General features: G+C 37.3%; 1 protein-coding gene across 2 annotated transcripts in view; it reads right to left on the bottom strand.

Annotated features, from left to right (window-relative positions):
* cacna2d3a (calcium voltage-gated channel auxiliary subunit alpha2delta 3a) overlaps positions 1–23,372 on the bottom strand; it is a 179,279-nt gene that overhangs the window by 68,317 nt on the left and 87,590 nt on the right. For both annotated transcript variants that reach the window (XM_088636978.1, XM_088636979.1), the window contains exons 10-13: positions 17,928–18,017; positions 15,445–15,558; positions 5,318–5,396; positions 3,352–3,485 (exon numbers count right to left, since the gene is read on the bottom strand). In XM_088636978.1, coding sequence (XP_088493104.1) covers positions 3,352–3,485; positions 5,318–5,396; positions 15,445–15,558; positions 17,928–18,017 — 417 coding nt within the window. The remainder of the gene's footprint in view (positions 1–3,351; positions 3,486–5,317; positions 5,397–15,444; positions 15,559–17,927; positions 18,018–23,372) is intronic.

Here is a 23,372-nt window from a genome sequence, read left to right as displayed (position 1 = left end):
TTTTAAAAAGAAATTTCTCCACTGTTACAGGGGAAAGGGGACTATAGCTGAAAAAACCCAGGATAGGCAAGAATCTTAAAGATGCCAAGTCAGATTTCAACGGCATACAGTACAGTAGCACTCAGAGAAACCACTACAACAAAGTCAGCTGGCAGTGCTTTTCAATAGGGGTTAACTTGGGAAGGCATCTAAAATTTCAAGGCAGCTAATCAATGAAGTTCCAGTAAGAGGGGAACTTCCACGACCTTCCCATGGTCTATAATTGTTCAATCACACACACAGAACAAATAATGCCGCTCCTACTGGAGATGCAGCACAGGTTTTTGTATCCAGAGGTCATGACACCTGGTCCTCTGCTCCAGAATCACTCCATTGTGTAGCACCATTATTTTAAGTGGCCACATTAATATCATCATGCTAGAAAGCGAAATGGTTTAATGTGTTAACTCTACATTAGTGCATTTTCAAATACAGTCAGTTTGCTAGAGTAAAGGCAATGGCTTTCTCTAGGTCTAAAATAAAAAAAATGTACTTCTGAATGTATACAGTATATAACATGATAGAAATTACTTAACATGCCTGTGCACGCACTATAGGGAATATGGAGAGACACACTGGTATCTGCTCAGCCGAAAAGTATGTAATTACAGCACATACGACATCTATCACCTATTGACTGTGATGTTCTCGGCAACATTAGCTCGCCTACATTTCTCACTGAACACATATTTTTAAAAATCCTGCATACAAATTTTTAACGATAGTCTTGTGCCCAGTAGCAAATTATGCAATGGTTAAAATACAAAATCAAGTTTCATACATAGAAATACAGTATTTCTGAGTTTGAGTGTTAATTCTTTTCTTTATTCATAATCCACACTTTATTTCCGGTGAGATCATTATTTACATGTTTGGTGAATTGTATCTTTAATGAAGTGCAGGCAGCTCTTTAAACAAAACATCATTATCCCTGCACCATAAGATATTAATAGCATATGTTGCAGAAACATTAAAAAGTAAAACACGTTAAACACGTTGCTCTTAAAGAGTTCTTTACTTGTCATGAGCAGGTTGTGTTCAAGGCAGAAAAGAGGAAAAATAATATTTCTAAATATTTAGAACTACCTGGAAAATAGCAAAAAAAAAAACTGAGAACTGTTCTGGGATACATGTGAATGAAGTAAACATACTGTGGCATTAAGACTGAATCTCAATTTTCCAAAGGCAAAACATAGTTCTGCCAAATCCATAACAGTACATGCAGAGGAAAATCTGGAACATAAAGGCCAGTTTTAATTTCCTGCATACCCATGAACACTGCTAAGTATTAGCACGAGAATGGTACAAAAAGTAACGGACGAAGGCCACCCTCTTAGGATCTTTTTTTAGAAAACTACAAGAGAGAGGGTTGTACTTAAAATGGACTGCACACAGCACAGACAGCATTTTAAAAAATCTGCTGAGGACAATCAGTTGTGCTCTTTGAATGAGACATTATTAGCATCATTAGCTAAACAGAACACTTCATAATTAGCTATGCAACAGCAGGCAGTATTCAAAGGTTTTAGCAATGTTTAACATAAATATGAAAAAAGCAGAAGTGTTTTACACAGCCTAAATCAAGCTAACTCACCACTGCATTCTTAAATGCAGGAACAACACAAGATGGAAAATGAATCCTTCTACTGATACATGCATTTGCATTTCAAACCTACAGAACAAAAGCATTTCCATTTCTAACAGTCATGCGCTTGTGTTATGAAAAGTAATACAAGAGTTAATGAACTTCCTAGGCCCTAGGGCATAGAGTTTGTAATGATCTCAGCAGCAGATCTTAAACCTCAAACTTTTAAATTCCCAGTTTTGCAAATGTCTTTGTGTGTTAGTATACCCATGGGTAAATGAAAAAGAAGGATAAATACAGGTTCCAATTTTAAATCTACCATTATTTGGAACATTAAAAATGTCAGTGGCATTACTAGATTATTTGCCTAAATTGCCTAAACCACCCTATACTTTACCAAGAATTGTAAAGTCTTGCATTTTCCACACAGAGCTGTACAAAAACTGGTACATTAGTTACGATGTAAAACAAAACAATGTTTTTGTTGCTGTAGGAAAGTTGTCATATTAATTATTGGAAACATGATCATACACTAATTACATAATGATTTCTGTGCTTGTACTGTATATTTAATATATCTAATCATGTTTATAAAACTTTAAGAAAGGAAAACAGGCATACACAAGACACAAATGATAGCTTACAATGTTTGAACACCCCACTATAAGCCTGCACCCAAGAACACACTAGAGAGCTGCACAAGAACAAGGAGTTGAGGGGAACAGTTCAGATGCAGACAATCACAAATACAGGCTGATAATGTGAACAGATTCGTTTTAAGCAATTTAAAGCACAGCACTTGCAAAAAACAACAACCATTTTGTAAAGGATAATATGATGTTTCTTCTCTTCATTCAGCTAATTGTCCTTTAGGCTTCAGGGAGTGTGAACATTTTAGTTTCAAGTCTGTTACTCAGATGTCTAACACTGAAGAAGCAGTGGAGCTATCTATAATCTTTGCCAGAGTGATAATGACCGTGGGGTGAAACATGTAGTGTCACAGTATGTTTCACATGCGTCTTACACTGCTACTAAATGCTCATGGGGCTATTAAATTTAATGAACCCATCTGCTGCAAAAGTGGGGTCCAAATACTCAGTTTAAGTCATGCCACACAATACAGATGGCACCCTGTCTTCTTCATAAGTGACAACACCTTTTATTGAGCTTCCTAAAGCATTTTCAACACGATGTTTGGTTAATTCAGTTTCTGGTACAGTATATTAGTGTAGTTTAACATCTCTCACGGAACCAAGGGAAATTGCTCATTGCACTGATAAGCCACTGCAGATGTTCCTGTATACACAGGAGCTGAATTGAAAAAAGAAAACAAAGCCTAAACCATGATTAAATAAGCTCTTAAGATTTCACATGAGCCACTTGGACTGTGTTACATTTATTTTCCGTGCAAGACTTGTTAGCTACTTGTTAGCTTCCATGCACACAAAATACACAATGCACATTTTTTGTCCTTTCTGCAACTTCAGTGGTGCTGTGTACAGTATAACAAGCATCTGGGCTTAGTCATTGTCCATAGAAGAAACTTTAAATTATTTCTTAATAAAAATATAGCCTGAGAGCTACTGAACTTGACTAAACTCTACTTATATAATGTACTTAGGCTATCACATAAATGCAAAAGAAGCACCATTCTGCATACTACAGAAACCAATACTATGCATTCTGCTGCCCTTATTCTACACCAGAAAGGAAATGTTAGCACTCACTGTGCTGTCAATGTATGCTTCTGTCCAAACAGTGTCATGCTCCTGGTCAATAACCTTGGGTCTGCTTAGAACATGAAGATACTCCATCACATTCTCTTGAACGTCTGCTAGGGTGGAGATCTGAGTAAAATAACCTGTGATAGAAAAAAAATATTGTTTATATGCATTATGTAGTTTTTTATTAAAAAATGTATTTCCTTTTAATGTACACTTTGCCCTTGAGCAGTATGGACTTCATCTACATTTTGTTTCTAAATATACTGTAGGCTGCTTCTTCACAGAAGTGTAAAACAAGAACACTAAACAGCAGTGCTCTGGAATTCCTCTTATAAATAAAAAAGAATATGATCTCATTATCTGTTTGCTTTTTTCAGTAGGAAATCAATTTTTCTTTGAGGAATTTCAGTTTATTTTAAGAAGCACAGTATAAATAATACTAGGCTGAACTCCCAAGTTATTTCACCACCGGTCAGCTCTCAGTGTGTTTGAATTTATATTTTCCTTTCGGCATTTTCTGTGAAGAAAAGGAGATTATAATTCTAGAACAGCTCGACTACCACATCCGCCCTTTCTATTAACTGTTTTCGAAGGGGAAGAAAAGAAGAAAGTGCTATTTAAAAGCTCCTGGAGAAAAAAAAGGAGCTAGTTCAAATTCTCCTGTGATCCATTTTCCAAGCAAGGACTTTCCTGTCCAGAATCCAGTCAGCTGGAAACACTGCAAACTGTCTCCATCAGTGCTGTGCATCCATGGGGAAAATCACTGCAAGGAAAATTGATTTTAGGGCCATTGACCTCCACAACAGCACTGTGCTGCGACCTACCCATCCACAGCTTAAACTGCAGAGCATTTATTCAGCTCCAGCCCTGATCAGCTTTCCAGGCCTATCACTGTGCTCCCTAAACAATGGCATTTCCTGTGACGATCATTACTATAGTTCTGATCATTGCATCGTTACCAAACAGTAACTATGCAGCATGTACTGTAGAACACCTGAATGAAATAAAAGGATTTCTAATCCTAATGAGCTGCTGTTTTTAATATTTCAATACTTTTTTAAAACGTTTTTAAAAATTAGCTTTGGTACATGTACATATAAGTAAAGAAGGAAATACAGACATACTGTATCTGTATAAGTGAAGGGCTCTTGCCAAAAATGCAATGAATTATTACTAGTATCAGTAAAACAGAACATGTTCACTTTAAATTCGAACCAAACTCATGTTTACACTTTCATCTCTTTAGAAAAATATTCTGATGTTCTGCGTGCGCTGAAGTTACAGGATATTCTAATCACACTAACGGATTGTCCTAACCATGGTTAAATACTGTAATATCCTCAGTGTAGAAGCTAACCCATAACCCTTGTATGGCACAATGTGGGACCAAGGCCAGACCTATTTCAGTGTATTGGAGCTAGAAAGCTCTATTAAAAAAAAACAGCAGCCACTCTAATTTGAGTCAGTATATAAAATCACATCTGTGGCGATAACTCTCACTGCCTGCATGATCTAAAGCTGTAAGAGGTAGACAGATGCCTGCTGTTATCTCTCCTCAGGTGGGGCAGCACAGACCAAAAAAGGCAACATCCTTTAAAAGAAATAAAGAAGCAGAAATACTGTATTCAGGAATTTACTGGAGAATAGCTTTGTGAGCCTTACAGAGCATAAACTGCTCTTTAATCTGACACAAAGCAAACCTGGATTTGGATATCTGGTCAAGTCACAGAAAAAAAAATGGATTGATTTTATTGTTTGGATTTTGTATTTTATATGGTGTTGTGCTGAGACTTGGCAATGACCTACTGAAACAATTATGGCATTTCCTTATTTTAAACAGTATTAGACTGCAGGCTAAGGTGAAGGGTAGACTCTGATTATTTTGGGTGCTTTTCACAGAATCTCCTCCAACTCAGAACGACAGAATGACTCAGAGCGGGACGTTTATTCCACTGAAGAGCAAACAAACCTTTATTGGCACAAGCCATCCATTTAAGATTATCAGCAAAGGCAGATTCTCGTCCAATTAAGTAGGGGAAGATGCGGACCTGAAAAGTAGAAACAGATATTAGGTGTCAGTCATTTTAATCAGTTTTGATAGCTTCCAATTTATTACAGAAACAAAAATCCTATATTCACTAGGTCCACATTTTCCCACATTTTGTTTGCTGCTGTTGCTAATGGTTAATTACTGTCTTGCTTATTTTATGAAGAGTTCCTTTGTTCCAATCCAGTTACCATGTTGTGACACTGTACAAACACTTCTTAGGATTTGCATAAAAGAACTGACGTTTGTTTGACTACAGACACCGATATATTCAGTGAAAATGACGATAGTTTTTCCCAACTCTCTGACATCCGTCTTCTGCTATCTGTCAAATTAAGAAAACGGCATATTTAAAATTTTGACGATCCTAGAAGAAATTAATGTATAGCCATATACAGTATATAACACAAGAGAAAAGATTTCAATGTGAGATTTCTTTTTATTGAAAAATACATAATTATGACACACTGTATGTAACACAAGAATAAATGGGTATTGAAGAATCATTTATCATGGCATTTTGGTAATATGATGGATGTATAGTGTGTAAATATACCATGCCTTTTCATCAGGAAATAAATAAACAGTACAAGTATAAGATCTTGCCAACATGTCCAAGAGCTTAATTTAAAAGTGAGTTTTTTATTCATGCTAATTTGCATTAAATAATGTCTTGTGGTCTCTTTGCTGCTTGAAGTGAAATTTACTTCAGAAAGGGGATATTTTCCATGTAACTATTACTTATAGAACATTTTTCTAAAGAAAACAACAGCAATATAAATTACCATAGATTTAATGTGAAGTTTTTTCACCTAACAAACTCCATACGAGAATTAAATGAGTCACTGAGATATATGGCTTACAGTCTATCTTAAAGAACACATAATCCACTGAAGCTTCCTATAAAGAAATACCACTCCAATAAAAAAGGGCAACTAAGGTATCCAACCAGATAGTGGAGAACGTGTGTTAAGGTTCAAAGAAAAGGAATTGCTATCAATGCAATAAATAACAAACTGGTACTGTAGTTCTCTAAAAAGCCTTAAAGGTTGTTCTACAGTGTATGTCATCAGGTAAATGTAGCTTAAGAGACAGCAGTATCATCATATGATATTATCAATCCAGATCTTCTAATCTTTGTAATTCCTGTGTGAGAAAATTGAAGACTGTGACCAACATGTTAGAGAACAGAATACAACATGTTTCTATACCCAGACATGTATGAAATATCCTTGCGTAAGTGGGATTAATGTTCTCTGGTAGGCATTCTTCAATTCTGTACAATATGAGGACCTACAGATGTTTTGTTAGTACAGTACTTCACATTAGGGAGAAATGTATGGGAGACACATACAGTACATCAGCTTCATATTGCAAATTCAGCATGGCAGCTGCGTGAATCTCTACTTTAAAAACCTAATGAAGTCATAATGATATTCAAAATCATTCTCCCACAGTTTAGTTCCAGACGGAGTTAGTTAGCTTTACATATACAGTAAATAACACACATTCAGAGAGCACATTCATTTTTGTTATTGAAATTATCTTTGTAAGAGTTAGTTAAAGGACACACCATACTGTAAATGTTAAATACATAATGTAAAAAAATACAGATCTCCTCTGACTTACAGTATCAATGATTCTATGTCTACAAATCTTTTGAAAAACAACATCCTTTATCACATACAGCGATTTCAGCACAGTGTTCTTACAATGTAACTCTGCGGTCTGTAGTCAGTTTGATCCTCAAAAGCTGCTTCTTATAACAGTTTCCACGTTGAATCAGTGAAACGTGCGTTATATTTGTCAATTGTAAACAGCCCCAAAATGTGTATATATCCCTGCAGTTCAACTGAGACAGAATAAATATTTAATAGACAGAGCTAATTAGCGCCAAACTGTTACCTGATTTCTGCCTGCAAATGAATATGAAATGAAAGAGGCTCTGGGGGTTTACTATTAACCTTCATCATCTCTCTGCTTCTCTGATAGAAATTAGGGGTTCTTAATTAGGCTCTTCAAATCGCAAACAAAATAGAATTTTCATAAGTAGCTTATTAAGAACCTAGGACTCTCCTGAGAAAGGCAGTCTATTGCTTCAGATCTCCACATTCAGCTTCTCTCTGAATCTCTAGAACACTCGTGTTGCCCAATTTTCATCTAAAATTTCCCCCAAAATGTAAAAAAGAGCTTGAGCAGTTCCATCTGCCCTTCCTGGCACTGGGGAGTCAATGAACCAGGGCTGCCAGAATCAGTCCTGCATTACCCAGATGTTGGACTGGATTGTGCTTCAGGGTGCACAGCTGTTTAGGTGCTTATTTTAGATCCAGTATTCCAAAATATCCTCAACATTTCCCAGGGTAATACAGTACATGAGTCATTTAACTTATTGTGCTCTCTCTTCATGACCATCTTTACTGTTTCAAGCAAAAATGAAGTCCAATAATTTCTAACTTCTATACAATACAATGTATTATTATTATTGCATGTACAATAATAAAAAATAAAAAATAAATATTACTAGCCATTCCAGTGGATGAAAGATGGTAACAGCATTATCTCTTACATTTGTATAATACATGTACTGTACATCTGTTTCCAATCTGATACACACAGGGACAATTTAGAGCCACTAGGTTGCTCAGCCACATTTAGAAAGCGAGAAAAAAAAACCACCCTTAGACAAAGCTCATATGAATTTGAAGAAAACATGCAAACTTCATACAGAAGGCATTGAAATCTGGAATGTCCAAATGCCAGCAGAAAACAATTTTGGAATTTTTGCAATATAAACCTGAATTTGCCATAACAAGCTACTTGGATTGTCAGTCATTCGTTTAGCTCTTTATTGTCACATTTTTACTATATACTGAATGGTGTAGGTGAAGACAGCAATATATTAAAAATACAAATTGAAATTTGAACTTCATCTCCCATTCGATCCTGCATATAGTATCATAATGAAAGACACATCTCCATACTTAAAACGATAACTCTCAGTATGACAAATTATTTAACATATAGTGTGTCAAAAGGACACATCATGAAGTAAACTACTAAATTTACAAAATGGCAAGATTCAAAAGCAAAAGAAGAAATACTGCAATACAGTACCACAAGGCACATTAACATAATCTTTAGAACTTGCAGGCAATATCAATTTTTGTTGCCCGGGACAAGGAGGGGAAAGGTTAGGGTCGAATTCTGCCGGAAATCATTGTTAGCAAACATTCTGAGGAAGAAGAAAAGAAACACACAAAAACAAGGACCTGACAGCGCGAGTAATAAAGGTAATTACAATGATGAAAGCTCATAAACGGCTTCATTCTGCACTGTCATTCACAGCGCGGGCTGCTATTGCTCATGATGGCCACACGCAATGACCTTTGTCATGCCTGGGGAGGCACGCTCCCCCCTCTGTGACTTGACTCTTACAGAGCAGCCAGATGGGGCAGCTCTGCTTCGTTATTCGTGTCTGTGAAGTGGAAATGCCAACAGAAGGATTCATTACTGTCAGGAGCTTCTCTGCAAAGCTCCCCTGATTTATTAGGGCATAAACTGCTGTTGAGACCATAATGGGACATAAGCGTTCTATAAGGCCTATGAACTCTGAAAGAAATACACACCATTCGCACAGGACAATCTATCATCAGACGTAACCACTCAGTCAGTCGCTCTGAAGGGTTTAGTGCATTGATTTTAATGTACAGATAATCATTTTATTTTAATAGGCCTCATACGTAATGAAGTTAAGTGTAACAGGGTCCCAAGATAAACCTTAAAAATAAAAATAAAACCTAAGCTCCAAACAGGCAGAAAGATTCTTAAAAAAAACATTTTAATCAATTTAGATTTTATTTCAATTTCTGCAGAATACTGCCATTTCATTGGTTATTTACTATAATAAGGTTTTTAACTAATACAATTTTCGTTATGGAAAGTCTGGTCCTTCCATTTTTTCTTACTAATGTGAAATTTAATTGCCTGAAAATGTAGTTGATACTGTCTGTAAATCTCTAATCATCCATAATCATATTTGAAAATAAAGGTAAATTTTTCATCCACTAACAAGACAAATGAACACAAGTAAATAAAAATATAAATGTTACAATATTCTTTATAAATAAGAAATAAATATTAACATAGATATTGTTCTAAGCCTGATGCATCCCCCAAATCTATACTCTAATTTAGAAATTGATTTTATATGAACTTTTAAAGGGAAGACGGACATTCTTCTTTTTTCAAATCCACATTTCACACAATTATGTAGAGTTAAAACTGGGAACGAGGTCAGAGAATTTTATTTCTGCAGGGTAAGGCACAGTTTTGTAGTCTCTAATCCTAATTTTATTTCTTACATTTTCCAGATTTCAAACTTTGAGAGCTAATGCCTGTTTTGCATTTAGGTTTAATAGAAATTATGACGATTCAGGAAAGCAAACACTGTCATAAGATTCTTTTGTTAATTTCTCATATTGGCTGTGGCCTGGTAAAAATTCCACATTAATCTTTCATTCTTCAATTGAAGGCTATAGTCATCCAAGGTAACATCCAAGGTAACAAATATGGTATGTATTTGGACTAAGAACTAATCAATGGATAAAAAACATTGAAAACAGAAAAGTTGTGAATGCTCAGACTGGGGGTGATATGATTAGTGCCACTTTTCTGTCTAGCTTCTGTCATCTGACTTGCTAGCAGACTACTCAAGTTTACTGATCACACTAAAATAGGTAAAAAAACACTTTTGAAGCATGTAAAAATAATGTCCTTCTGTTGGTAAAATTTCATAAGGAAGGAGGCAATATTCGAGAATTGGCAAAATCTCGCAGAACACATTTTAGGGACGATGCCAAGATACTGTACAGTAGGTGCACGTAAAAAGAATGGGACCACAAATTAGGGTGGGTGATGGAATGCCACTCTGGAAAGTGACTGTGCAGAGCACCATGGTCGAGTCTGCCCTGTGCTCTTCAGGATGATAAATGCACTCTCTACTGTGAAATGAAAAAACTGTAAACCTTAAACGAAACAAGTTCAGGTGCGAAATGTATCTGCATCTGAGCAATAGTGGACGTACTGTAAAGGTCAAGACTAGATGTCCAAATGAGGGGCATGGGTAAGGAGAGCGCAAGCGTGATTAAAACTTGCAAGAGAGCTGCTTCTGTTTCGGTTTGAAACTTGAGCCTGTGTTTTGCCCAGAATCGCACAAAGGAGAGCTAGAGTTAACGTATTTCAGATCCACCGGTGGTGGTGGATAGTGGGGGAAAAAAAATCATGATCATAAAGGGCACTGTTTTCCATTAGGCCAGACCTGCAAAAGACATACCACTGCATTACAAAATCTGGCTTTTCAGCACCGACAAAATAAGCCCCTCTTGCCATCAACACTGAAGCAGAGCTAGAGGATCTGATTCTGTCATTGTTAGCATCATTAAGTAATTAGCTTGAACTGATGGAGATAATTGCGTGCAGGTGCAACTGGAAATGAGAACCTTAGACAGCCCGAAAGGGAGCTTCCTGAGCTCCTCAGCCTGTATTCTGTATGTTTAGGAAATAAATCACAGCCTCGTTCATCGTGAGACAGGAATCTCCTCTCTTTGTTTGCATGCATATAACATTCACAATTTTAAAACAAACTCCCGTTATTTCAAATTATTATACAAATAATTACCTCTTATACGGTGTATATTTGTGCTTCTTTCAGAGTGGATTCTGAGCCTGTAACTCTCTAAATCCTGGATTAAATGAAAACTTTAACTGCACTACCAACTGCAAACTCACAGGTGTCTCTCCATTAAGGAGATACCAATATCCCTGGGCATACAGAAGTATAGCACCAGGTAACAGACTAAGAGTTCGTAAGAGACATGTAACATAAAGCTTTAAGTTCATCTGGATCTGAGTCGTGCGAAGAGCTCACTGCAAAAGCACAGAAACAGGACGTTATTGAAATTTTTTTTTTGTCTCAAGACAGATAATTCTAACACTCACAGGCCAGAATATTAGAAGTCTCCTGTCAAATGAACAGAAATTCTCAGTGGCTGGTAATGTATGGTTGGCTCAATAAGCAAGAGACAGATTTCTATGACTTCTCTCGGCCAGAACAACCCGCCTGATCACAACTGTGCTGTAAACCACTACAACCAGTAGGAGTAACCAGCAGTTAAAATCTCTCTTCATGACAAAGTCAAGTAAAGGTGATTCTGTTGTAAGAAAGAGATGGGATAGGGCTCCAGATCTTTCAAAATCATGTGGCATATGATCCACATTCCTTTATAGCTGTTCTTGCGGCTTGTAAGATCCAAAATATTAGATAAGATAAGATCAATTTATTGGCCATATGGAATTTCTTGTATTAGGATTTGCTCTCCATGAGACACACAGACAGGGAGAGAAGCTTGGGGTCAGAGCGCAGGGTCAGCCATTTATACAGCACCCCTGGAGCAGCTGGGGTTAAGGGCCTTGCTCAGGGGCCCAAGGGAGTAGGATTCCCCTGCCAGCCGCGGGATGCGAACTGGCAATCTCCCAGCCACAGGCGCAGATCCTGAGCCACAGTTCCATCTCACTGCCCCATGATGTTGTTCATGTTAGTGCCTAAAATTTTGACCAATTGAGTCTGTGGTGGAAATAGTAAGGCAGATGTGAGTCTGTGTTTGGGCTCCACATTCTGAACAAGTAACAGTGGATCTGAATTTAAATACCGATGCCATCATCTTTGGAAAAGAAAGACTGTGAAAGCTTCTTGGACAGAGCTGCTTAATGAACAAAAGAAAAATATGTAAAGAGAATTAATAAAATGAAGATAAAATGCAAGCCAGTAGAGACAGATTTCTATGACAGGATTGAATGTGGGGAACAATTAATTAAAATGTCTTAAAATGAATGCAAGATGGATGAAGTAACACATAATGTTCTTTTGTTTTGTTTAAGCAAAAATTAAATATGTTCTTCCCTTTATTTCTAAAGAGTGCAAAGTACTAAGAAAGTAGTACTAAGAAAAACGCTTTGCTTGCAAACCTTAAAAAACAGCAACAAAGACAAAACAGTTCTATTAACCGAATTCTATCTTTAAAATCGCACACCCTAACATCGTTCTAATTCCCGATAAATAATATTTTACTTTGTAATGCTACTGCAGCCACTGACACTCACTTCACTTGCAATTCTTTGGGAAAAAAAAAAAGAGAAAAGAAACGTTCTCTTGAAAACATAATGAAACACACAATAACATCAGCAGTCATGCCGTTTGTAGCAAAGTTACCAAATAACACTCCAATTTAATTTCGAGAAGGTATTACTTTAGCTGAGGTGTACAGTTTGTTCTCTTCAGCCTCAGCACTTTTACTTTGTCATTCCTTGGCAAAGACAGGTTATCTGCAGGAGGGGACTGAACATCAGGGATCCATGAACTTTTCTGATGCAATCTTTGTAGTGGTCTGTCAGACCTTTCTTTTTTTGTGCGGTATATTGACAGAATTTCAATAATAGAAGTATCATTCCAGAGGGAGCTGGCATTGAAACATTAAATATACCCCTTAATATAACCTCTTGGAGAACAATCGTGAAAGAGAGTGCTAAAAATAATACCCACTGACTGTTTAAATGGAACCCACAATTAAGGCAGCAAAGAATGTATTCTTTTCACTTGGCTTGATTTGTACTGCATTTCATGTTTAGGAAAAGAAATCTCTGTTTTAAGAAAAGAAATGTAACCAAGTAAAACCAAGTGTCTACAACCTTTTTGTTTAAAGCAAAAAAAGGCCCTATTAATGTTTTCCCAGACTCGATTTCTCTGTTCAGGCATTTGAGCTAAAAGCTGGGAAATCTGGGTTTAGCTCAGAATGCCCCTGACAGGAACCCAGATCTCACAAAAGATCAGATATCAAACAAGTTTGGGTATAACACTTGCATGGAACAGAAAATCTTCAAGGAGAACGTTTTTGTCTATAATGTTCTGATAATAGAACTCTAAATCTGCCCACTGGAGTGTATGTCAGACAATTTAATGTTCTGACTAAATTAAAGCAGATGAATTCTATTGTATTAGTATGCACCTGACTGTAAAGCTATTATGACTTTCATTACATTCACCTGGAAAAAAGCACTGTTTTATCGCAAGGCCGGACACTAAATGAAAGAAATGCACTGATGCTAACTGTACTGTACACTGTATACTGTAGCTTCTATCTTCTCAGAGGGTAACTATAACAGCTTCCCATACTGCACCAACAGAAAAGGTGATCCTCTGTAGAAACATGATTTTTAAAAATCTCTCTGAGGCCAAATCACTAAAGGAGTGAAGTATAGAGTTTATCAACAGTAGTGACCCACTCATGATTTGAACCCACAACCTCCCTGTTATCAGCTCTAACCACCAATCTACACAATTGCTACAGTAGGTCTTGAGCTTCGAAAGCTTGAAAAACACCACAATCCAAGGTAAACTATTCATAACATCACAATATGAAAGCTTGCAGTAGCTAATATATTAGATTAATCAATTAGATCTCTTTGACTCAGTGTCAGGTCTTCCCCCTTATTAACATAATTTATTTCTGCAAACCCATCCAGATAAAAGTCTATGTTTTCAACTGCAAAATAAAGATCTATCAGCGCTACTGTATTTGTTAGCTCAAAACAAAATGGCCAAAATTTCAGGACATGATCTCTGTAGAAGGGAAAACATTGAGGGAAAAAAGTAAAGCACTGCAATGTCTTTTGCATAGCAGTGCATATTGTAGGGCACTACAATATGTAGGGGATCTACAGTACTGTACATGCATATTTTGGATAAAAGAAATAAAAATTAGATGTGGTCTGCAGTCCTGTTGTATACTATACACACACAGAACAGTGAGAATTATTTTAAAATAATGAAGGATATCCCATACAAATAATCAGTTCCTAAAAATAAAATAAAGAGAGAAGAGGCTACGATACTGTAGGTTAAAGCCTGTGTCCTGGGGAATCCACTACTCTGCTATCCCATACCCCTCAAAGGTACTTTGTACTGCTTCAGTTTATACCAATAGCACTGGAATCTGTCAATTATCGGCTTGTTGAGGCTTAGAATTCAAGAGCACCAAGGGAACTACCTTGGGATGCAGCCACAATAATTGCAAAGTGAAAACTCTGAAACTGCCCAAGGTCTTGGGGACTGGACTGGAGGCTTGAGAGTGCACTGTCTCTTCATTTGTGTGGTTGATCCTGACTGGATACTGCAGCTTACACAAAACACAAAACACACTATACTGTACATTTCCAGGGAGAAGACAAACATGCCGAGGATGGGGGGCTGTAGGGACCGCCAGCATTTGAAAAGGGGGCTCAGCCAAAACTGAATCCGTGCCGCACAAAACTCCCTCACCTGCCAACGTCCTTCCAGTAGGATCATGAGCGAAATTGATAGAGGTGGACTTTATCAGCTTCTGGACATGCACGTCCCAGAGAACACCTGATGTGTGATGCAGATGTAGCATAGACATAGGCACTAACTGAACAGGAGTCAGCCTGAACTGCAATAACTACTTTTCTGTCAAATTGCTGCTTAATGCTCAGCTTTTTTCCCCCATATTCCTGGGTAGACCATTCCCCATTCGAATGCCAGTGGTAAAATTGTCAATCGTTTCAGATACAGGTTGTTTCAAATCAACATAGCGAATCTGTTACACTGTAATAGAAATGGAAAATAACCTCAAAGCGAATCTAAGAAAGCTTCACAAGGATAGCGACCAACCTCAGAGAAAAAAACAGCTCAATAAAGATAACTCTCCATGTTCTCCTCATCGAACAAAACAGGTGCTAAAAGGAGCACACCAGCTGGCAGAGGAGTTTGACATGTCACAGCACGGTACTATACAAGCTTCTCAAAAAGATACGCTTTGAGGAGATTATTGTGCCCCAATGGATACAAGCAATTCTATGCTGGATGGCATGGAGGACAAAGAAACTTGAACATTTCTCAAGGTTTCTGTGGTGCTGCGTCAGAATGATATCACTGATTCATTTAGAAAAAGGACACCCCTGTCGTGGCAGAAACTCACCTTCCTGTCAGGCCAGTTGTATTTGGCAAAAACAGCATCATATGTGTCCACAGCTCCGTCTGTGACCAACATAATAGCTTGACTGCAAATGCTTCCTCGACCAGTGTGATTGAACTGCAAAAAAATATTAATGGAACGTATGAGCGTATATTTTGCTTTTATGTGCAATGCTACTGTATTTCAGACTGTTGGATTATAGCTTACAGTACATTGAATGAACAGAGAACATGGATAAATGCAAGTTATATGAAAACCATTCAGAGAAGGTAGGATTTGTAATAATGATGCAAGAAATCCCTTTATATCCAATACAGACAGTAAATTTAAACTGAAGTCTTTAATTACCACAACAATCCCCCACAGACTAAACCAAAGTGAGTGCATTTTGAGGTCCGTTGACATTTTGAAGCCTTCCTAATCACTGTACCTATTAAAGCACATTAAAGGGAGGAGGCTCTTCTCATTATGTAAAATTTTCGTTAGGCCTAAGTTGGTGAGGAAAAAAAGAGATAATTTCTTTTTAAATAAACCTGCAAAAGTACAGTATATACAGTATTAAGGTGATCTCCTGAGATGCATTATAGTAATCAACAGATTCACTGACCTGTATCAAACTGAATGTTGAATGCATACTGTTTCCAAACATAATCACCTAAAGGTCTGATGCATATGTTAATGCTCACAAAGGGGAAGAACCACTACAAAACCATTTTTCCTAACAATCTGAGAGCAATTATTTGGATCTTTGGTAATCACTAATTAATGGATATGGTTTTCATAATAGTACATCTTATTTGGTGCTCCATGAAGTATAATATAGATTTCTTCCTGGTTGCTGGTCTGCAATATTTGAGTTTTTGTGAGCTTCTGATTTTGCAAACCCTGCTTTGCACACACAGCACTGAGAGCTTTATAAATAATATCCACAATGTGCAACAAATTCTAAAATATTTTAAAAGATGTGAATGATAAAGCACCGACTTTAAGTGCATACAAAAATGGTACCCTGGGGAACACACACCCTCACACAACATCAAGGCTCCATTAACATTATTGGGGTACACCAGAGATCATGCCGGGTGTTCCCATAAATTTGCAAGTGTAATACCTTCTATAGTGTACCTTTGCTTTCAGGAGAACGTGTAGATGTATCACATTATATTGCTTTACTGTGCACTTTTTCAAAATACAATTGCTTGAGCAGACCAACTAATTTTCTAAGCCCCCAGTTTGTATGTTCATATATACCGTAATATATGAAAAAATGTAAGAATTGTGATGCATTTCGTCTGTGGGATTTCTTTGTTCCTTCACTGCTTTTTTTTTTAGTTTCACTGTATGATTCTGCATCTCTCAAATTAATATTCCAGGATGACTGTCCTGTTCCATAATGCTAATGATAAGAAAGTAATGATGTGTGTGAAGTCTGGGATGCTGGTCTTCAGCTAAGTTTAACTCCTGGAAAAACCAATGAAATTACACTTTGGTTAATAAATCATTAGAACATAATCTACTGGTGTTAAAAAATGCTTAGTGGCAAATAGGCCATGATATATACAGTCCTTTTTTATTAAGAAGCTGTGGCAGTCAGAGGCTTTTCCAAATGATAACAAAGACAGAGATCTCCTGATGAACAATAATTAACTGATAATGACTGCTTTCTGTGCAACAGAAATTCTTCTTCAGCCTTTTGCATTCCAAAGACTGGTGGCTTAAATGATTCAAATGATGTAAATGATTAAGGTTGAAAACAGTTCTTTGGTTTACTTTCCACAGAATACAGATAAAGTAAGTAAGTTATTCAAATACAGTTAAAGTTCCTGTTTTTTAGTGTGTTTAGTGTGTGTAAGGCCACTGTATTACTGTGATGTGTGGATTATAACCACATAAATCAAAAAATTATAAAATAACTGGTTGTTTCACTTTATTTATAGCTGGAAGATGATATAAATAGTTTACCCTAAACCCATTTAGTGTGCATTCCAATTCTCCAGTGACATAATTTGGCATCCAGTATATTTATTGATTAATGGCATTCTTTTCATAACTTTCACCTCTAATGGAAGAAGAGATCTGCACTGAAATAGCAGTGTGCACTGTTTTCAGATCCCAAGTGCTGTTTAAAATTGTAATGATTTCCAGATTTCCACCCAAAACTGAAACAGAATTGAAATGTGTTGTGTAAATTATGATGCAGAGCTCACTTAAAAAGCATTAATTATGGTTTAAAGGAACACATGCAAATGGAAAATAAACAGTAAATGTAGAAAACCCTTTTAAAATATTTGAGCTGTGTTATTTCTATTATAGAGGTTAGCCAACTAACAAAACTGATTAATTGCTCTGTATTACAACAGTTCTGACTAAATTTGTCAAAACAATACAGTATAATGTATACTACAGTACATATCATATTGGACTTGTACTGTATATACTGTATATACCACATGCATCCAAACCTAGCAAATTCTGTTCAAACTTACCTCACTAAGAAGTGTAAAGGCTTCAGTCAATGCAATATCTAGCATTCCAATCCCTTTTGCAAACAGTTTGTCGAGATGTTCTCGAAAATGCTGTGAAAGACAGATAAAAAACTTAGAAACTTTAAAAGAAAATTCATGTTAATAGCACATAAACCACCAAAATCCATGGCCCCAAAAGAATAAGAAAATTAAGTGTTAACATGGAAAATCATGATACAAAAAAACAACCGCATTGGTAATTTTAACAATCCCATGGAAGGATATTGATACATTGCGAATGACTAAAAGGCACATGCAGAGATGCAAATAGTGAATAAAAGATCACAAGTGAAAGTCGGTTTTCCATTCTATTTTTCAAGTGAATTGAACTAAAAACAATTCAAACTTCAGGCATTTTCAAAGCATATGTTTTCTTTAAACACGTAACCTTGCTTTCTAAAGCAATTAATGTAGCTTAATGTTCATGGTGACCCAGTAGGTCTCAACCATGCTGCTCATTATTCAGAATTGCCAAAAGGCAAAACAGAATGCTGTTATCTAAATAAACCTGAAAGTCGTACAACATATTCTACTTTGAATGTTTGCGGAAAGAGCAAGCTATTTTGCAAAGTTCCCACTTTATAATTAAAATAACTTAGGGCATTTTGAATTGCATTTCAGGTTATTAACATTTTGCAAGGCAATGCATTTAAATTCCTTGCATGTCAACCTATAGTAAAAGATGAAATACACACCTATATGAAGCGCATAAAGAGATGGAGAAAAGGAGAAATGAAATATATACTAATGGAAAAAGAAACGCAACATTTTCTGGAATGAGAATACTATAGTTATAGCTTATATACTTTCACAAAAAGTTGTCAATTTGTTTTAAGCCCTGCTGTTGTCTCAGAACCCCTAGGGTCCTGGGTCCGATTGTCCCCAGGGGCACCTACTGTACTCTGGCTGCTCTGATTTCCTCCCGCCTTCTCACGGGGATATTCTGGCTAGTTTAAGTTTAACTGGTGACTCTAAATTGCTACACTTTGTTAGTGCCCTTTGATGGACTAGTGTCCGAATCCAGGGATGTCATCCTGGCTGCAAAGTAATATTTTCTCCCTAAAACGGTCAAGAATCTTAACAGTTGGAAAAGGACAGCATTTAATACTATAAAGTAATCTAGAATGAACGATTTCCCATAACATCTGTAGGTAAGAGGTTAATTGTTTGGTACACAAGTGATTGCCGAAGGCTAAGACTGACTCGAACACAGCAGCTGATACAGTGCCAGGTCTCCTATAGCTGTGTCTGTCATTGATTGCTTGTGGGCCACATGTCTACATGCAGCTCCAAGGGGTAGTACCACATGAGCCTGCTTTTCCACCCATCTCAACATCCGTCTGCCCCAGTAGGAATACTGTGAGACCCGGAGCCTCCAGAGAGCTTTCCGAGGAGAATTTCAGACCACATTTCCTTGTCAGCAACAGCAGAGTGAAAATTCCTTGCCTAAGGAAAAAGGAGTTCACCCTTGTGTTTCCATGCTCAGCAGTAAAAAATAAGCAGGGTCAAAAGGAACTTATTTGACTGACGCTGGACTGACAACAGAAGGAAAATTCAAATGATTATTCCGAAATAGAGTGTGTTTGTGTCTCAAAACATGAAGATGCTTATTAAAACTGACAGTCCCTTTGGAAATTAATCCTCCATTAAAAACAGCAGGATAAACAAAGGAACAGAGTCCTCTGCTTCAAGCTGTTTGAAATTCTGTTTCATCTTGCTGTTAGGCTGAGAAACAGTTTATGAGTCTCTTAGGATAAAGATCATTATGTTGATTTTCTGATGACAAGTTATGACTGGAACATTTACATTGTTTCCTATGTAAACAATGCAATTCTAATGTGAGCAACAGAAATATAGATAGGACCCCAGTCAGTATGCAATCATTTTCTAAATGTCTGAATCTTTCTGAATTTTAAAATCTTGTGTCATTGTGCTGGCAAGGAGCGGTGGGGGTTGGGGATGACTTTTTAAGCAGTTTCTTTCTTTTTTCACTGGTTTAGGTGACAGAGCAATGAATTTTGTGAACTGGAAAAGTGTGTAAAAGTGTCACCATGGCGCAACAGCAGCTGGACAAAAAAATAACCTTGAGGCGAATCGCAGATATTCGAATGTATCTTACATTTTCCAACACATAGCGATAATGACACAACTTCAAGTCACAAAAGACCTTGGCATACATCTTGTGCTGGTTATGATGCAAACAGAAACAGCCCACAGGGCTAGCTTTGATACACTCAGCTTATGAAGTTTCTGCTAAAACTTTTAAAAACCATGATGTATATGCTGATATTCAGTGCAGTTGGCTGCGTGCACTGAATCTGTCATGATAGGCAATCTAAACAAATAGTTAATTTGTGTTTAGAAAATATGAGCATAAAGAACAAGTTAATAAATAGACATGCCTAATAATACAATGACTGAGCCATAATAATAAAATACTGAGCCACTTGAAGTATCATTCTCTGCGTGTTTCTCTTCATCTCCTGCCACTATTAACAATGGACACACCTGTCAAGGATGGCGTTAGGAGCACCTGGTCGAACCCTAGGCGGCGTTGAGACTGTACTGTAGGTACTGTAGGAGCTAGTGTTTGGCATCCAAATCCCAAAGGCAAAAGGCAAAAGTCGTAGTCAAGGTAGGAGAGCTAGGTCGGGGTATCACAAGAGTCAGGTCGAGAGTACCCACATCCAACACGAGAGACGAGACGAAGTCGAAGCGGGAGGAAAACAAGGTCGGGGAGCCAGAAATCAGGTCGAGAGTAGTTTACGCGCACAAGAGCAAGGGTTATTCTCACTAGTGAGCGGGGAACGAGTGGAGTGAGAGGGTATAAATGGGGAAGAGTGTGCGGAATGACAATTGAGGAATTGGTGCGCGGGTGTTGGAGGTGAGAGATGCTCGAAGGAATGCGGTTCGTGACAACACCTGTCTAAATGGAGTTTATAACAAACGTTCGGAAGGATGGTTAGGTCTTAATCTCGCCTTCTTCTGGATACTCTATAACTCACCTCCTGGGTTACCCTTTTCACATTCTTTTCTCGTGCCCCTCCTGCCACCCCATCTCTACCCTTGCAACAGCCCCTCAGCTCATTCGTGGCGAAAGTGAGGGGAGTTTCGGTCTGCCTCATTCTTACGGTGAAGTGCTGTCCCCTTGGTTAGGTGAGTTACACCAAATCTCTAATACACATGTTCTTCTACTGCATTAATTTCGTATGGCTTCTTCTACCTGCTCAGTGCTGTCCTGGGACGCAAGATAATAATAATAATAATAATTGCTTACACTTATATAGCGCTTTTCTGCACACTCCACTCAAAGCTCTGTACAGGTAATGGGGACTCTCCTCCACCACCAGTCTGCAGCATCCACCTGGATGATGCAACGGCAGCTATACGCTCACCACACATCAGATATCAGTGGGGAGGAGAGCAGAGTGATGAAGCCAGTTCATAGATGAGGACTATTAGGAGGCATGATTGGTAAAGGCCAAAGGGAAATTTGGCCCGGACACGGGAGTAACACCCCTACTCTTTTCGAGAAACGTCCTGGGATTTTTAATGACCACAGAGAGTCAGGACCTCGGTTTTACATCTCATCCAAAGGATGGTGCCTTTTTACAGTATAGTGTCCCCATCACTCTACTGGGGTATTAGGACCCACACAGACTGCAGAGTGAGCACCCCCTACTGCCCCCTCCAGCAGTAACATTGGTTTTTCCCAGGAGGTCTCCTATCCAGGTACTAACCAGGCTCACACCTGCTGAGCTTCAGTACTGTAGGTTGCAATAGCTTTAAGTGTTTTGTCAGAGAAATTGTTTGTTTGTTTTTGTCAGTGCAAATGAAAAACTTATTTATAGCTGTAACCTATTATAAATGAGAGTGGCTTAAAAGATTTAAAGTATATATTTCAATAAAAGTACCAAAAATGTAGTCTCTAGCAGGCTAAGTCTACAAAAATGATCTCAAAGACCCTTTTTTGTGTTGCTGACAAATTGTAATCATGACTGCTTCTTGTGAGAGGTGAAGGTAACAAAAAGTAAATCATAAAGGTCAGGTTATCTGAATATGTTATGGTATGCTATTCTGCCATACAAATATCTGAAGTATGAGTTACACACCATTTGCTGAGGAAACAATTACAATTTTAAACATTAAACATAAAAGGAACCAGGCACCTGGTGTGTGGACCACTCTCATAGCTTCTCAAGTTGCTTTATGTTTATGTATTTAAATCACTGTATCAACATCTGAGATGTGTTATCACTAGGAATGACACAATTGTCTGCCTCCAGCCCACTCAATAAGCAAAGGTTGTTCTACAGAAACAACTGAATTAATGACACATTTTCCTCTACGTTCTGTGCTCTTTACCTCGAATCAATTCCTTGTGATAGGAATTGTCAAGTCTGATCAAAATAATATCATTCTGTGACCTCCAATGCCACTCCATAGATTCTATTATCAGATTATGCCCAGACCTCTCAGCAAACTACAGCATATGGCAAAAACCTAAAATTCTAACTTAAATTGCTAATATTTACTTTGGTTGAAAAACAATTCTTACACACCTTATTGTAAAATCCCAGCAAAGCTGTTTATGTGCAATTCACCAAAAAACACAATAACGTTTTTGAAGGGATGTAGAGTGTATATAGGAACTATATACGTTTATTTATCTCTAATTAATAAATGAATAAATTGGGTCTAAATCCTTTACTGTATTATCAGTGCATCTGCTCTCCCTGTGCACAAACTCAGAATATCATGGCCTAGGGTAGCTATGTAGCTATGATCTGCCTCTTTAGCATTCTGCTCATGAACTAAAATGACTTCTGTGCTTCTCTTCATTTGCATTTTTGCTCATTTAAAATGGAACGTCAACTTTTTTTTCATTTGCTTTTCTTTCAATAATTACTTGTAAAATGTTAGTGACTATCAATGCTACCGGCAGAAATAAACTGTCTGACTACATTCCTATAGATAATACTCTCAGGCGTTTAACTCCTGCAGCATGTCTTATGTTTAATAAAGTTACATGTTGAATCATTTTAGATGAGTGGTGTACTGTACTGTATATGTATATAATATACTTCAAAAAAATATTCTTAGCATTTGCAGTAGGCATTGCGTGGGCTTTTGGTGCTCCCTTTCATGAACAATGCATTTTATCTTTTGTGAATATTATGTTCTTACTATATAGTTAAGTCTGGCACACAAAACATCTGGTTATATGATGAAATGTAATCAATTCCTCTTTAAGATCCACATGTACCATAGTGTTTAGTGTCCAAGCTCATGCACCCACAATCCAAATAGTTGCTCTGTGTTTTATATAAATATATGACACTGTTAATAATTGTATTTTGTCAGAGGAATGTGGTCAGAGTATGTATGTTAATGTTTGTTGTTGCA

The sequence above is a fragment of the Lepisosteus platostomus genome, chromosome 6 (assembly GCF_059453375.1).
Source record: "Lepisosteus platostomus isolate fLepPlt1 chromosome 6, fLepPlt1.hap1, whole genome shotgun sequence".
Lineage (NCBI taxonomy): Eukaryota > Metazoa > Chordata > Actinopteri > Semionotiformes > Lepisosteidae > Lepisosteus > Lepisosteus platostomus.
The sequence above is the reverse complement of the archived record's forward strand: the minus strand, read 5'-3'. Positions and strand labels throughout refer to the sequence as shown.